Below are 17,815 nucleotides of genomic sequence, written 5' to 3'. Positions count from 1 at the left end.
GTACTTATGCAATCCCTGCACGCCAAACGGATCATGTATGCACCGTTACATTGTTTTGTTTTTGTTTGTGTTTGATGCATTGATTGAAAGGCCGATTCATGGATCCTATTGCGCATACAGAGGTCAATTATGAAAGCCCCAAATGGCATACAGCCCTTGCCTTGAGGCATATATTTAGTTTGCTAAGTATGCATCTGTGTGGTTGGTCCCATAAGTTTACTTCGTAACTTATTTTCAAGGGTCTCCTTTCAAATTCATTATTCATAATATTATATATTATAGCACAATTTAATTTTTGTATGGCATTCGCCGGGCTGTTGCATAGAAATGGTTTGTTTATGTCGAAGTGGATTGTTTATGTCTCAGGGGCCTTCAACTTTGACTTGCGCATACGTCATTGGATCCATGAAAGTGCTTATTATTATGTTAACCGGCAAATCCCACATTTGCTGTAATGTTTTCTTTTCTTCCCGTGCAGCGGGGGAGCCCGCACCCATGGGTCTGTGCGGCTACATCCTGATGTTCTTCTCCTACATCCTTGTCGTTCTCACGTTTCCCATCTCACTCTGCTTCTTTATAAAGGTGTGTATAAGTGTACAACCCCACCCTGCATGTCCCACGTAGTGCTCACCAGTAGGTATTGTTTCTTATCCTACAGCGGGCGAGCCCGAGCCGCTTGGATTGTGCGGATACGTCTTGGTGCTCCTCGCCTACATCATGGCCATCGCCACCTTCCCCATTTCACTCTGTTTCTGCATCAAGGTACGGCAGAGAAAACGTGCCCCATTCGCCAGGTGGTTTTTCAAAGCACTACTGGATTTTCTTTCTCATCACTGCAACCACACCAGATTGGACGCAAGCTTTCAAAACCAAGTGTCTCAGAGTCAGCAAATTCTCCCTTTTGCTTATTTCTTTAAAATCTCAAAAACTCTGGTTTTATCACTTTGCCCTCGATATGAAATAATGTTTCTTCTGAAAAACAAGCAAATTGACATGATTTTGTTGAATATCACGCTCACCATTGCTTCCTTCAAAACATGGATACTTTCTTTTGTTTGAAAAAAAAATTTAAAAAATATAGAATTAATGGAAATTATGGTTATTACCATATTCCAAAAGATATCACAAATTCACCGTCAAAATATGTCATGCAAAAAACTGAAGTTTAAAAACCACTGATTATTTGAATTACATTTGACGTTTTGATTTTGCCAGTTATTCAAATACTAACATATCCCCCTCAACTAACAAAATACACCAAGGCAGGTTTGTATTATACGACAAGTAATCTAAATATAGTAGATTATGATATTAGTTGAAAACACTTTGCACATGTAGCATGGCTTACTAATGTATAGTTTCCTACAAAAATCATTCTTATGCATGAATAACGAAAGTGGTTGCCAGAATACCAAGATGATAACAAGTAATATTATACGTACATATTATGATTTCATGTTACAGACTTTACTTACTAAACCTTTCAAGATAACAATGTAAATATGTTTTACTCAAATGCTTTTACTCAAATGCTTATATTGTTAGAAATTTAGATTTATTTTGAAATTATTCCAAATGCCTGCATGATAGAAGATAACTGTAAACTTTGTTTCCTATAGTCAGAAGTAATCAGATCATCAGAAGAAATTGATATGCACTTATTTCATTTTTTGTTGCATATGGTAGGTATTTAGTGTTGCTCATCATCATATATCTTTTAAATCACCTTCTATTTTGATATCTAATATTTAGTTATAAACAGTCAGAGTAACAAACACATTTGGTTTATTTCAGCGCAAGAAATGACGTCTGTGATTTAATTTGAACGTTTCAAAAAGCGATAAGCTTTGGAGTGGGTTCATACTTACTGGTGGTGAACACCACATTATCTGTTTATAGGTTGTCCAGGAATATGAGCGAGCTGTGATATTCCGACTTGGCCAGCTGGTTCCAGGGGGAGCCAAAGGGCCTGGTAATGTACTGATTATTTCTTTGATAAAAATGCTATCGATAGCAGCTTATCCTCTCTTCATATCATATTACTGTTTGCATTGATAGTCTGAATTTATATTGACTCTCTGGTATGTAGACCAAATCTTGAGGTTTTTTTTTTTTTGGCTGTTAAGTATTCGTTGATAATCTTGCGCATTCTTTAATCATTGCCCTTGCCAAAAATGATACAAAATCAAACACTCGAACGTTACATCTGAATAAACCTTACACAGTTATTTCTTACAAAACACGATGGCACTACTGAAAGAAATATACATTAAGAAGACCTTCTTTCTTTAGTCTTGACTTTAAGCTGATCTAAACAGCAGTTCAAAATGATAAAGTCAAGAAAATGTAATGCCACTTGCTTATCTTTTATAACTAATTCAAACCTGATCATACTGGTTTGGACATGTGCAAATGTGCACCCAATATCAGCTAAGCTGCCTGGGTTTGCCAATGTACGAGGGGCATTCAATAAGTAATCCACCTGACCCATTTCCCATAGCAGGAGATTAATGAAACTTGGCACAGTTATTAGTCTTTCTCTTCATAGGGACCACCCAGAGTTTTGCATTTCTCCCATCATTTGATGTAGCTCTGGACACCGTTCTTGTAGGACATCCCAGGTTGGTCCTCCGACAGATGCCTCATTAATGGCAGAAGAGGGACGACCAGGTCTGGGAGCTGTTTCCACAGACTTCCGGCCTTGTTTGAATTCAGGATGCCAGCGTTTTACAAGGCCATATGATGGGGCATCATCACCATAAGTTTTTTTTTCATTTCATCAAAAGTCCCCTTTGGTGTGCGTCCTTTCAAATACAAAAACCGGATCACTGCGCGACACTCAACTTGCTCCATTTCACACCTGGTCTATTTCACACCTGACTCAGTTCAAACACCAGTAAATCAGTAACCGCAATTAGTTCAGAGCTGTTTTTTGCAACATAACCCATAGAGATATGACTCATTACACATGCAAAATTTTATTTAGATCAAACAACTGAAAGTGGGTCAGGTGGATTACTTATTGAATGCCCCTCGTATTACATTCTCTGCAACCTCAATTAATAAGTCCACTGTACAACACTGCTAATGATGATAGCATGTGTTCTCTTCTTTTAAAATCTTTAGGGCTGATCTTTATGCTTCCCTGTGTGGAGACGCATCGCAACGTGGACATGCGGACAGTAACATTTGATGTACCCCCTCAGGAGGTAGATATCTTTAAAAACCTTTGGTATGGTGGTGTCTTTCACAATGGTGGAAACGTGATGAGGACATGTCCTTATCATCTGCTACACACACCTTTCTAAGGCCCCATTTCTTCAGGACGAGCACCGTTGGGAACCCAATGAGCAAAGAGAATACTTAAACCATAACAAAGAACAATAGAGAACCTTGACAATAATGAAAAGAGACTGTACCTTCAAGCTCATTGAATGAATTTTGAATACCTAGTAAAACATTGAAAAAGAAAACTATAAAAATCATTCTAAAAATACTCAAAAATCTTTAAAATTCCCGAATAGCACGGAAACATATTACTTAACAAAAATGTTGAAATACTTTTAAGATTACGAACAAAATTCAGAATTCACTTTAGATCATTGATAAAATTGCATGTCATGACCTTAAAAATGCTTTGGGGATCATTGGAATGTTTCTCATACCTCTGAATCACTGGAAGACCTTAGAAATTATTGGAAGACGATTGGTAGATCTCAGTGGTCCATGAACGATTTTTGAAATACCTTTAATATTTTATGAGATGGCTTTGAAAGGTGAACGACGTGGCTGTCATCATCAGTAACACTCTCTATTTGACCTTCAGGAGTTTTGATTTCAAATTCTGGTTTGCTTAACGGTACATCGTTTTGTAGAATGCGCACTTAAACTGCACAAGGGTCGGTGAATAACACTTTTCCACCATTCAATCGCACCCACCGTACTTTCCCTCACAGGCACAGCGGTTCATCGTTGCATGGTGTTCCCACAGGTATATTCTTCAGTCTTCCTTGCACCGACTCCTACAGGAAGGTCGACTTGAGAACTGTTTCCTTTGACGTGCCTCCTCAAGAGGTAGGGTCATGCCGTTTATGCAGGTGTCGTAACTTCCCCCATCACACCCTTCCATTTGTTTTCGCTAGTTGGGAGACCAATATCTCCACATATTGTCTCCTCAATAGCCCAACTGCAAATGGAAGCAAAGCAATAAAACACTGGACTGAATATTGAATACAATAAAATTGCAATCATTCTCCGTTACTGAGAAGTCCAGTTTGTATCATTACATAAACTGCTGACAAAATTGTTGATAAAAGCATGTTACATAACTATTTGTCATAGATTCTTATGCAAATTATTGTTATCTTTCTAAAAATGTGTCGGATTTGTACAATTGAATATTGCCTATGCCTGTAAAGATTCGGTCTATGAACGTCTGCATAGACTGTGCATGCCCTTTTTCATTTATTACTGAGTAATAAGATAATTACAAGTTGTCTTTGATATTTGACTTTTACTTACAACTGCGCTTCTTTATACACTATGCAAATAGAACGCACAGTTCTTCGGTCCAATAAGGAACACACTTCAAGCACATCATCAAACAATGCTACTCTACGTTGATGATTTACTATCTTATTTTGCTGCTGCTTCTTACTTTGTATTCCATATGATATATAGCACAGCATGCGTCAGTTGTTGGATGCAGTCAAATTTGGCATAAGACAATTAGGTTTGAAATGTACATGCCTCAATTTATGTTGTATTTGAAATCGTCGTCCTTTAAATGGTGAATTTTAAGGATCTTCACGACTTGAGTTCAATGAGGTTTTCATGATATTTCAGCTACATTTATGCATCTATATGAATGTTTAATCGTTTTAAGATATATTCATAATATACACGTTTTAAGATGCGTACATGTAGAATATATCATTGCAGCCAAAGCCTGCTGAAAAGGTAAGCACTTATTGGCAGATTTATCCGAAAAGGGCAAATTACCATTGCAGCTAGACAGCTTGAAATATACCAACTGCCACTAGTTCTACTTAACTTACATGCAGTCTAATAAAAGTATTTTGATATTAAAAAATGGCAGATTGACTGTCAGAAATTAAGGGGCTGTCATAGATTACAGATGGAAAAGGCACACTCAATGCACATGGTTCCGTTCATGATTTCTTAATGTCTATAATTCAAACATTGGATAATATAAGGATTTTTAAACACACAGCAATTTTTTCTCCAATCCAACTCAATATATATTTTTGTTGTTTTTTTATCATACATCAAGAAATCTACATAAACTACAGCTACTATATGGGTTAATATACATCTTAAGATCTTTGGCTTATATGAAATGAATTAGCAGTTAGAACTTTCATAATCGTTTTGGCAAGGGATTTAGTAAATTGAAGTTTGTTTAGATCGTACCGAATAATTGTACGTGTCAGCGGGCAAAGATTTATACACTGCATAAAAAGTCACTTGGAGGGCCGATGCCAACGACTTCTCTTTCAGATTCTGTCGAAAGATAGCGTAACCGTAGCCGTGGACGCCGTTGTATACTACCGTGTTCAGAACGCAACTATCTCCGTCACCAATGTGGAGAATGCTCAGCGATCGACTCGTCTCCTGGCGGCCACTACACTACGTAACGTTCTGGGTACAAAGACATTGGGTGAGATTCTGACCGAGAGAGAGAACATCAGTCACCAAATGCAGGTAATGCATTTTTGGTCATACACGTGTCAATAGTAGCTAGCAAATTTGTGGAAGTTTTCATTTAACAGGTAACTAACATTTTTTCAAGACGTCAACCTGGAGACCAGACTGTAAGGTTTGATCTATTCACACCGAGACGAAGTCTACTTTTTCGAAGTGTTCTTTAACGTGCTTGAAATACGGCTCTCCTAAAACACGGGAACTTCATTTCACGTTCTACGTTAACCCTTGTCCTGCTGGCTACTTTTTTGGCCAATTTAACCTCCTAGAGCTGATGGCTTCATAAGATAAGTAAAACTTTAGCTGTTCTGCGATGCTGCTGCAGATTAACTCCCATATTTGATGGGCTTTGTAGTGGTATGCAACTTTTACTTGAGAAGTACAGGAACTCATAACAATTCAGCTCAGCATGAGGCAAGGGTTAGATATGTCCATCCCGTATATAAACGGGCTCAGCTCGACAAAATCTTGCAGCACTTTTTAACCAATGAAACAATCATGTTCGTTGGCACTAATGAAGCATTTGTTTCAGACGACCCTTGATGATGCTACCGATGCCTGGGGAGTTAAAGTCGAACGCGTGGAGATGTAAGTACGTTGATTTGTGAGCTGTTGCTGGCGTCTGTGTGTGTTGTTCTGAGTTTTTTCTGCCTTTGTGTGTCCTCTATAGACAGCCTTGGATGAAGCTACTGATGCCTGGGGTGTGAAGGTGGAGCGAGTGGAGGTGTAAGTACGATAAGTCCTGTTCATCCGAGGGGCGAGAATCGCAAAGGAAAGATTCGCCTGATTACATAATGGTTACAAACAGTGTAAGGGTTACGTAACTGTTCATGCCAAAGCACAGCGTTGAGAGAGCGAGAGCAGTTATTCAGAGTACACAAAAAAAACATTTATGCGAACGTAAGAATTATTTTTTATCGAAATTAGATAAATTCCTGGAACGATTCCTAAATGTGACCGTTTTTAATCCAAAGGGATCAATTAAAAGGCTCTGTTTCTGGAGGGGTCTTTATACCAAGGTTCCCTTCATATCAAACCATTGCAATAGCGTTGAATAAAAATGTTGAAATATGGAAATGTAAAAGTGTACATAGCTATGAAAAATACCTGCAACATCAACAGCTGTCGCTAGAAGTGCTGATAAACTGTGTTAGGAACCACCATATGTCATCAGGCGAACGTTTCCCTTGCGTTTACCGCCCTTTGGAACGACGACATGAGTGGGCTACATCTCTGCCACTGTCATTCCATCTCCGCCTGTCCTTAGTTTGTGTTTTGTGGCTAACAAATATGTCATTTTCTAACCTCTGTGGGCTGTGAAAGAATGTTCCGCTATGGTGTGAAGGAGAAGCTAGACCGTAAAGTAATCAAAATTTGTAATTACTTAAGGATATACTAAACGAACTCCATATGAAAAATGTTTGATAGATGGTTTCTTTACAGAAACTGGGTGAGTAGATCGTCACAAAATATCTTGGTTTTACAAGTCCAGTTTTATCATTCCCACTATATCATATCTACAATTGCACAAACTTTACTGAGCGTATAAAAACAATTCAATCTGCCCTTGCTTTGAAATAAATGATTTTCTATTGTTGGCAACTATTGCCAGACTCAAATCACCGTTGCAGACGTCCAACTCTGCCACATATAAAAGATTTTTTTCTTTGAAACAACTTATGAAAACAAATTAAACAACGAGTTTGTTAAAGGAAATATTGCTTCGCTTCGAAACATATTGGATATGTTTTCAAAAAATAATGAAGACGTTGTTGTCTATTTCTGATGATTAATCAAACCTCTTGGTATTGAGAATGAACGTTCTAATTTTGTTGACTTGTCTCCTATCTAACAGTAAAGACGTGCGCCTTCCTGTGCAACTTCAGCGCGCAATGGCTGCGGAAGCGGAAGCAACTCGTGAAGCCAGAGCAAAGGTCCGTCTATTCTTTCTTACTTTGGTTGTATGTCTCTGCACTTGGGGCACCGGTGCGGTAGTGCGGGGTTCGAAAGATTACTCGACGAATTTCATAAATAAAGAGCGAATTTTCGTACGTTTTGTGTATTTTGTTGTCTTCTAAGTTATGCTTTTACGTATTACGTAGTACGTAACTATAAAAAAATGGTGAAAACATCACAACAGTGCCGAAGTACGCAAACCCAAAAGTGCGGCATCGGTGGCCCAAGTGCAGTGAGATACCACCTTCAAGGTTTCCTCTAATGCTACATTGGCATTTTGACCTTACGCTGTCTTTTTTTTCATTAATGAATTAAAAAATAATTGAGTGATAACGAATAATGATAGCTGGACAGGAAAGAATACTAAATATGATTTTTCGGGCCATATGGATGACGTCATACAGTCTTATTGCCCGTTTTATCATTTTCAGAGCTAAAAAACAACACACGCATTTGGTACATACCATTTCAATGAAACTGATTGAAACACAATTTGAGGTAGTTTACCAAGGAGCTTTTACACTGACAGAAGGCAAGTGATGGGGAGGGGGGTGGTCAAACAGCCCACATATGCAAATAATGACCCACCACTTTCATTCAAGTACAGATTTTAGTCAACAATGTTTTACTTAAAATAGCAAGAGGGCGAAAGCCGGTTTTTAGACATTTATAAGGAAAGAAAGTAATGATTTATAAGGCTAAAAATGTTCTCGCCTCATTCACATTTATGGAGGTTAACCAACCATTCTGTTACCAAAAATAAGACCATTGTAGGTCATCAGCAAAGATTATGTCCATTGTTGGCTATTCTAAGTAATATATGTTGACAAAGCCTGGTAATCTTTTATATTTGTCTTCCTACAAGTAATGATAAAATGATCACCGGGCACCGGGCTGTAAACTGCTGGAAAACTATTTTCAAACGACACTCTGACGGGCTGACTGCCGTGTCGTGAAATCTCTGGTGTAGTCCGCCATTTTGGAATGTTCTAACTGACTTGAGCTCAGGGGGTGCCTAACACGGTTTCAATTAGCGCGTATGGGAATGCAAAACAGAGGGGCAAGGTTTGGGGGCATACCAATTATCACCCAATTACAGCCTTTTTAGTCGCACTTTAGCTCATGTCAATGTCATTACAATCTTATCATGACTTCCTGGCAGGGGTACCTTTGCCAAGTCTTAGCATATCAGGGCATTCCAATGTACATATAATGAAAGCTACAAACGTTTATTCGTAAATCTTGACATCTAGAAATTGTCTGTTGTTATTGAAAAATAATTGTTTTGGTCTAATTGGATAGATGGATAGATTCTACATTTGGAGTGTTGAAGGCATATGACATACACTAAAAATGATTGGATTTGGGCCCCCTGGGGAATTTCCTAGACACTGCAACGGATCTTAATGTCTTGACATATGATTGTGTCTGAAGGGGATATTTCACTTATTTTTCGAATTCAAATGTTAGATAGCTCTTGTGCTCAGGAAGACATTGGTACCCCCCCCCCCCGTGGCTAGTTATAGAATTTTAGGGGCAGTTTTGTATAAAATTATTGAAGAGGGTACCTCAAGAATGGAATATCTGATTTTGATTTTTGGGTAGGAGGATACTTTGGACAAAGATGTTTGAACAAAAAAATTATGGTACTTCCATGTAAACCAGTCAGGCCAATCAAGCTATACTATTACTATTAGTCCATGGGCCAGAGGAAAAATTGGTACCTCCGAGGTGGCAAATTCTCCTTGCTATTTTTGAATAGTAGAAGGCTTGTGGCATATATTTTGACGTGATAGCCATTCTGGTATGGTAGCTTTCTACCGGCTATCAGCCTTCAAACCTATCACCACCTAAATGATCTGGAAATTTCGTGTCTTAAACAAGGGGGAGGGGCAAAATATTAAACATCAATATTTTTCAATGAAAATTCACATGCTAGTAGAACCTGTTAAGAGGATCATAAAAATATTTTTAGATTTTCGGTTTTGTGATTCAACACAAAATTATGACCGCCTTTTTCATTGTGTACAATATACCAGATATACGCTGTGAATTTTAGTCAGGCTTCTATTAAATGACGTAAAAGAGCATTTTTAATGTGTAAAATGAAGGTAATTCATTTTCAGGTATCCTTATAACCCCCATGTAGAGCCCAAATTAACATTTCTAATCAATTATGATATTTTTCACAATTATTCATGATTTACAAGATGACAGGAGCAAAATCACGTGTCAGACAACTTGCCTATCTGCTGTTCTTTGCTTGAAACATGACTGAGGACCCCCTTAGCAACGGCCTTAGCAACAGTTTTGCTAATGATTCTGAAAGAAATGACGTAAATAAACACATTTCTGCATCTGTTAAATGTTAAACATTTTAACACTATTCCTTGTACTTCTACTGATGTAATCAGAGCAAAAGACTACAGAAAAGTAAGTTCTTTGTATCAGTTTTGCTGTGGAGCACGATCTGAAACCTCCTTTACAACAGCCTTAGCAACAGCCTTAGCAACGATATTGTCACTATATCAGCTGGCAGATGTGTCATTCTTCACACATTCATATCTCCGGATTTCATTGACGGATTTCGATCATTTAAAGTTTAATATGCAGGGAATGATATGGACGGTAAGTCTAACTCATCAGGCAAGGCCCCATAGGTAATGTGAATATATGAACGATATTGGAAAATAAAGTATATATTTTTCACCAGAAAATCGTCAAAAAATCTGATTTTAGGCGGTCATAATTTTGTGTTGAATCACAAAACCGAAAATCTAAAAATATTTTTATGATCCTCTTAACAGGTTCTACTAGCATGTGAATTTTCATTGAAAAATATTGATGTTTAATATTTTGCCCCTCCCCCTTGTTTAAGACACGAAAATTCCAGATCATTTAGGTGGTGATAGGTTTGAAGGCTGATAGCCGGTAGAAAGCTACCATACCAGAATGGCTATCACGTCAAAATATATGCCACAGGCCTTCTACTATTCAAAAATAACAAGGAGAATTTGCCACCCCGGAGGGTACCGATATGTGAAATTTCGGGTGCTGGCCCATGGACTATATAGTTATCTGACATAGACCTCAGACCCCAAAGTTTCAAACATACCCAAGAAGGTGTTTCATTTGAAATATACATTTAACAAGTTGAGTTAATATTTTTTAGAAGTATAAATATATGTATGTGTTGGCGCCCAATACCAGCTAAGCTGCCTGCGTTGCCATATATTGCATTATTTGCAATTTCAATAAATCAACATTTACAATGAAGTACAAATTATGCGAAATCATTTCAGGTCATCGCTGCCGAAGGAGAGAAGAACGCATCGAGAGCCCTGAAGGAAGCTTCGGAGGTGATCTCCGAGTCTCCCGCCGCTCTCCAGCTCCGGTACCTCCAGACCCTGAACGCCATCTCCGCCGAGAAGAACTCCACCATCATCTTCCCTCTCCCCGTGGACCTACTGAGAGGCATTCTCCCGTTTGGGTCTAACGGGAACCACCACATGAATGCTGGTCAGAACCCGGGATCTCACGCTGACACCCCACCAGGCGTCTAGAGTCCACACAAAACAACGGAGATTGGAGAAAATGATATTCCTGAATAACATGTGGCGTAGCAAGTTGGGGATTGGTTGTCGCTAATTATCTTTCAAAATCATTTCTTGTAGGTTAAATCGAAGATAAAGTTTCAGCCATATTTGTTGTACAACATTGTTTTAGATTTCAAGTCAAATTCAGTTACACCTCTGTATTTTCCGACAATTCCTAAATCTACCCCAAATCATCTGGGAGTTTGAACATATGGCTGTAATTCATAGTTATGTTCACTACATTTTCACGTTCAGATTTCTTTTGCTGATAAGCATAAGTATTTAGTAACGACGTACCATGTTGCAATTTTAATTAATGGGCTTTATGATTTTAAAATAACAAAGCTAATTACTTTTTAAAAACATATTCCTCAAAGTACTGCAAATCTTATTTCAACATGTGTTTAACATCTTAATGCGACATCAACCTTTATCCCATTTACGACCATTTGGCTACGTCACGGAAGAACTGACGTCACAGATAGTCTTGTAAAAGAGAAGCACGCGGGAGGAAAAGGAGGAAGAGAGACACGATAAGACAAACGATTCCGTATGGTGAGATCTACATTTCAAACTCTACTGTAATATCTTATGCTAGTAACACAAATTGGCGGGATCTTAGTTCATTCCCGTAACAATAATGCCTGTCATGTGTGCTGGTGAGAAATATACATATAATGAATAATACCAAGACAAATAACTTTATAATTATATCTCTAATAAATGTTTGCACATATTGCTCAAGGGTGTGGCTATATGTGTGTTTTTTAACTCGTTAGATGAAATCATATTGTTCATATATGGTAAATGTAGCTCAACATACATGTATGTCAGTAATAGACTGTTTCCGGCTTTTTGTATCTATTGTATAGTATTGTAATTGAATCATTATAACTGTTTTGGGGGGCTATTTACATTATTGTCACCTTTATAGTGAACGTTAACAGTGTTAAGTTTTATTTAGTACATAAAATTCATTGCACCATGCAGTTGAAGGGCATTCACAAAGACAGAGACGCTGGTCCGAAAATATATGTTGTATATATAGATATGGGTATATATTGCTTCATGAAATTACATTGACATTGTGCTTGTGTCAATTGCATGAACATACATTGTATACACATTTATATGGTAACCAACAAACCAATTATAATGTGCAAATGAATTTTCTCATTGAAAGAATAAAGTTACCGAATGCAAATGATGAGTAAAACAAAGGGTTTGGAAAATGCAACGCCTGTTGTAGAGTATACATTGTAACACGTTTTAGCACAAATAACATCGAGATAGCGTAGAGGATTTTTTGTAATAAACCTTCCGAGTGTCCGTAGTATTAAAGGTGAAATGTTGTGCGCACAGAATTGAAAAAGTTTATGCTTAATGTTTTTATATGCTATCATAACATTGTAACGAAATGAGATGTTCTATGACACAATTTCACCGGTATAACTAGTTTATTGATACACATCATCTATATAGCAGTATGAACACTGCAGAATTTCTACTACATGTGTACTTTATGAATATCATTACCAATACTAAAAGCGTACGTGTTATTTATATAGCATAATCCTGAGTACTAAAATGATGTACACATTACATCAGAAACTGCGGCACACAAAGATTTGAGGTCTTCTTTCATAAGCTACAATGTGTCTTATGATACTGTTTAGAGTCTTGCTTATAAGCGCTCTAGAAACATTGTACATTTCAAGCAATCCGCTAGGGGGCAGCACTTAAATGTAGAGGTATTAAATCACATCTGTTAAGAGAATACACTGCATGAGGCATGCCTCACATACGATATTGTAATCGAATACACAAGTGGTTTGCTACATGGGCAAGAAATAAAACGATTACTTTGGACCTTTGTTGTCTGTCCTATAACATTGTTGTAGCCTCTATCAATTACTTGTGTAATTGCAGCATATTGATAATGTTAATATAATATATGAACATTTGATTTTATTTGTGAATAATAAATGTTTTTATGAAAATAAAGTGTAACCCACGTCATCAAAATGAAACCGGGCTCGCTGGTTGGCTGCCGCTATTTCTATGACGGAGGTTGTAACCCAGGGTGACACTGCTACTGACAATGTGATTTACTTAGAAATCCAGGTAGTAAATCAAAAGGAACAGATACCCCCTGAAAATTATTATTTTACACATATTCGATAGCGTACATGACTACTAAACCGTTACGTAACTATGGAATGCTAAAATCAAATGGCTGATGCTTACGCAGAAGGTCTAAAATATGTATGCAGAATATATATGATACAATAAAGGGATATTGTCCAAATCAGAAGCGTATATTTTACCTTTACACAAATGTCACCAAAACTGCTAAAGAGACCAACGAGCCTTTTTGCAAATAAAGATGGGAAGTTGCGAATGCCTTTTTATAGTTACTTTGAATTTGTTCGTCTTACTTTTTACTTCAGAATGCTAATTAAACATATGGCCAGAACAATCTGATGTGTTCAATCGACCCCTTACGGGATGGATACTCCACATTCATACCATTTAGGGTATTTATGGCCTGTCCAGTCGTCGCCCTGACCACCTATACGGCCGTACTGGAGATCTTCACCGTAGTCACTACGGTAATAACCTTCGAAAAGTGAAGAAAACAACACAATGAGAAAACAAATACATTGTAGTACAAGAAACGTAGTACTTACAGCACCACCACCCGGCCCCCACACTATGCCCCCCCCCCCCCCACACACACACACAAATACAAATATATTTAAAGTACAATAAAAATGCTTGTTTGTACCCGAATATCAGGATACGGAATTTGATGTAAAACTATCTGAGGTTAAAACAATGCAACAGAACCACCCCACCCCCCCACCCCCTTCATAAATCCTTGTTGGTCAATACAAAAGTATTTTTATGTTTGTCTCCTTTTAATGTTTCTTTATTTTTTCTAATTTTCTTTTCTCTATAGTATATAGTTATAGTATATGCACAACAGTGTTTCACTTTTTATACCGTCAGTACTGGGGCTGTCCCAGACATCATGGTCTATATCCGTCGCATCATCTGCGTTCTATCTGTAAGAAGATAGTACCTTCGGTCACAGGTCTTTCAGTTAACTCATCATTTAGCCATGGGGGAATGGTAGGTGGCAGTTCCTCTTCACCTGTAGCCTCAGTCGTACAAAACATCGGAGGAACGATACGTTCTGTATCCGTCGTTGGCAACGTTGGACGAATCACCTGTTCTGATTCATGTTCAACCACGCTTGTTGTTGAGGACTGTTTCAACTTTCAAGGACTCGACGTCTTCTTTAAGCAATTGAATCTGTTGGCTTCTTTCTTGTTCCTGCATGAAAACTTTTGGGGAGGGTGGAAAAGACGTTGAGTTGGTCGCCCTTTATTGTCTCTCCTCTAAAGACCAAAGCTTCGCCTTCACGTTTTCCAGCTTTAAGGACAAGTCATCAACAGTGGCCCTTAAGTCCTGAAAATGGATAGAGGCATATTGTTACCTCCATGAAATGTCATGGAATGGAGGTTATATTTTATGTTATGTGTCTCTGTCTGTGTAGATGATTACTCACGAACTTGTAATGGTACTTGTTTTTTATCAGACGGGGTTGGCGCCAAGTCTTCATCTTACAGTTGGTGTAGGGCTGTCAGAGGAAAGTGTGCATCTCGTTTTTGTACCGTGTGAACAGCTGATGTTATGACATATTGGTGGAAAATCAAATCACCATCTGACTAAAGTTGGCCACATCCCTTCTTCTTTCTGAGTTTCCCAACTTCCTCCCACCACACAGCTCTGAGGCACATAGTCGAACCTCAATAATGCTGACAACCTTAGACATTTTAAATGCCAAACATCAAGCTTAAGGAACACCACGCTACCATATGCCGTCGACCTCTTAAACGCACATTACACAATTAAGTGTCACATTTTGATAATTACTAATCAGATGGACATCCTCTGTGTCATTAAATAAATACACCACTACTTTCCCATAACATTTATATTATATAACCATTACTCTCAAATACAACCGACTATAAACATACATACCATCCACAAAAAAGCAATAAATATTTCATGGAGGTATGAGGTCCCCGAACTCTAGTTTACATTAAATACACAAGCCGTGTAATTGCTTATATTTTGTAATGAAGCACTCGGCCTCGTTCTATTTAATTGACATGTCTGAAAAGACAGCAGAACGATCGAATTGGATGTTTGTGTCTTGAGGCGGTTTTCCAGGTGTCGAATGGAAGAAACACATGACGATACGCTAGTCAAAATTATGACAGCGTAGCACCACAACTTATAAACAAAATTATTTCTTTCTTTTAAAAAGAAATTCGTTGCAACTACGCTTTGTTGCTGTTGCGCCTACTGTATCTCCCGTTGGCACATAGTTTAGCAAAATGTAATGTTTCCGTAGGGTTACAGGTTGTTTCGCAACAATGTCAATTCGCAACCGTCAGTTCGCAACAAGGCAGGTCTTTCGTAAAAGGTACAAGTCTTTATCGCAACAAGGTACAAGTCGTTTAACAACATTTGACGTTATAAATCTTGATAGCCTAATAGTATTAGAAATCGTATTCTTAACATAATTATACTCCTACATATGCACGCCGGGTATGAAAATAATCGGGCTGTCAGGTCCATGCGGCCCCAAGTTCCTCTGCCGTCGGGGTTGTCTTTCGCACCGATAAAAAAATAAGAATCGATGTTTACGTGGAAGGAGTATAATTATGTTAGGAATACGATTTCTAATACTATTAGGCTATTAAAATTGATTACATTCAAAAGTTGCGAAAGGACTTGCCTTGTTGCGAACTGACGGATGCAAACTCACATTGTTGTGAAACAGCCTGTTATCTTTCCGGTCTGTAGAGGGGTTTCTTTCTAAGGGGAGGGCCTTGCTAGCTTTTCGTATTTAATGTGCTTGAAGCAGACTTCTCCTCCAAAAGAAAATGCAATTCCAACCAAAATTACCTTCGTAGGAGTATACAGCGTTAGTAGCTCTGTGGTGCCGAACTGTCGAAATCCCAGTGTAAAGGGTGTACTAACACTTAAGAGGGGCTTGTTGGTGCAGCTGGTATTTGTAAAATGTTCGGTCTGAACTTGAGTGATGTTAGGTTTGTTTTAGTACATGCATGTGTCTCCGTCAACCCCATGTGTTATTTGCATTTGTCAGTAAACGTTACCGCAAAGGGTTGACAGACAACGTTTTGTTCGGCCATAGTAAGTTAATTTTATGGATAACATTCTCATATGCGAATCAATCCCCCCTAATTCATGGCTTTTATTTTTGAAGGGACCGACTTTCAACATTGACTAAATGTTTTCTAATTTAGGAGAGTAATTTCTGGCCAGCACAGAAACTGACTTTCCCGGCTAACCTTAGTGACTAGTCACACGAACGAGCATATCAAGTCCATATGAGGTCCGCACTGCCATTTCATGCGCAGTCGTGTGCACAGTACGCACCTCATACGTACCTTAATCGTTTTGGGCCATGCAGTTTTAGGTACACATGCCCACGCACAGTACGGTTCTGCACGAGTACCTAAAACTGGCACAAAACGGCTGAGATACGTACGAACTGAGTATTGCGTATAATAATTGTCAATACGGGCCTCATAGTCATACGTATTTGATACACAAGCTCCTGTGACTGACGGTACCTTTACGTGGTTCGTACTTGGTCGAACGTGTGGACCCCAAAGGGGTCGCCGGAAAACATGGACGAAATAGAGTGAGGGTCAACCATTCACAAAGAGCCTAGCCTGCGTCACTTCTTTACGTCACTACGTAAACTATGCAGATAACCTTCAAATAACCAATAGTCCCATTTATTCGGTCATGCACTACATATGAAGACAGTGGGACAAGGCTATGTTGTTAAACGGGGTCAAATGTTGGGGACATCTTTTGTAAGACTGGGCCACTTAAAGACAACAATCCCACAGATTTGTTTGTTTATATCATATACCCTGTAAAACGCCTCATATCGTAACGCAACACGTTTGTACTGAGTACAAGCTTTGTATCTGGATAGGTTTATTTGATCCCCTCTCACATGAATATGTATTTGAAGCATTCATGTATGACAAGTCCGTATCTGTATTGGCATAGTATTTATACGCAATCGTACGCACAATACGAACCTCATACGCCCCTCAATCGTTCTGTGCCAGTTTTAAGTGCAAAGGAATGCAGAGGACAGCGCTGTAGTACGCGTATCTAGAACTGGAACAAAACGATTAAGGTGCGCGTTATGCGTACGACTGCGTATGAAAAAAAAATGTCAATAGGGACCTCATGGGGACTTTCATATGATATAGATATATTCGGTTGGGCTACTCCCTTAGCCCATGTTGAGAAAAAAATTAGCGCTTCCCCGAAATAAAAGCCAGCCTTGCTAGAAGAGAGATTCTTTTGTAGGTAGTCGGATGATTATGGTACTGTAGATTTTTAAGGCTTGCTCTAACGTAGTCAATGATATAATCTGACAGTGTATATTACGTGAATGCCTTTAGTCAGCA

General features: G+C 38.4%; 1 protein-coding gene and 1 long non-coding RNA gene across 11 annotated transcripts in view; one reads left to right on the top strand and one right to left on the bottom strand.

Annotated features, from left to right (window-relative positions):
- The window catches only part of LOC118420925 (erythrocyte band 7 integral membrane protein-like), a 62,953-nt gene extending 49,787 nt beyond the window's left edge, over positions 1-13,166 (top strand). For 5 of the 10 annotated variants that reach the window (XM_035828011.1, XM_035828005.1, XM_035828010.1 and 2 more), the window contains 7 exons: positions 479-582; positions 1,900-1,972; positions 3,127-3,209; positions 5,521-5,724; positions 6,395-6,450; positions 7,580-7,658; positions 10,983-13,166. In XM_035828011.1, the coding sequence (XP_035683904.1) occupies positions 479-582; positions 1,900-1,972; positions 3,127-3,209; positions 5,521-5,724; positions 6,395-6,450; positions 7,580-7,658; positions 10,983-11,243 (860 nt within the window). In that variant the 3' untranslated portion in view covers positions 11,244-13,166. Of the gene's footprint in view, positions 1-478; positions 583-658; positions 763-1,899; positions 1,973-3,126; positions 3,210-3,991; positions 4,075-5,520; positions 5,725-6,394; positions 6,451-7,579; positions 7,659-10,982 lie in introns of all 10 variants that reach the window. The other 5 variants (XM_035828014.1, XM_035828006.1, XM_035828009.1 and 2 more) reach the window with 3 other exon arrangements.
- Positions 3,424-8,638, bottom strand: LOC118420926. The gene is made up of 2 exons (XR_004831797.1): positions 8,564-8,638; positions 3,424-4,186 (listed from the first exon to the last, which is right to left on the bottom strand). It is a non-coding gene; the product is annotated as an uncharacterized LOC118420926 (long non-coding RNA).
- Positions 13,167-17,815: the final 4,649 nt, after the last annotated feature.

This window comes from Branchiostoma floridae, chromosome 8 (assembly GCF_000003815.2).
Source record: "Branchiostoma floridae strain S238N-H82 chromosome 8, Bfl_VNyyK, whole genome shotgun sequence".
In the NCBI taxonomy this organism is placed as follows: domain Eukaryota; kingdom Metazoa; phylum Chordata; class Leptocardii; order Amphioxiformes; family Branchiostomatidae; genus Branchiostoma; species Branchiostoma floridae.
Note: the sequence above shows the minus strand (reverse complement) of the source record. Positions and strands in the feature narration are given on the sequence as shown.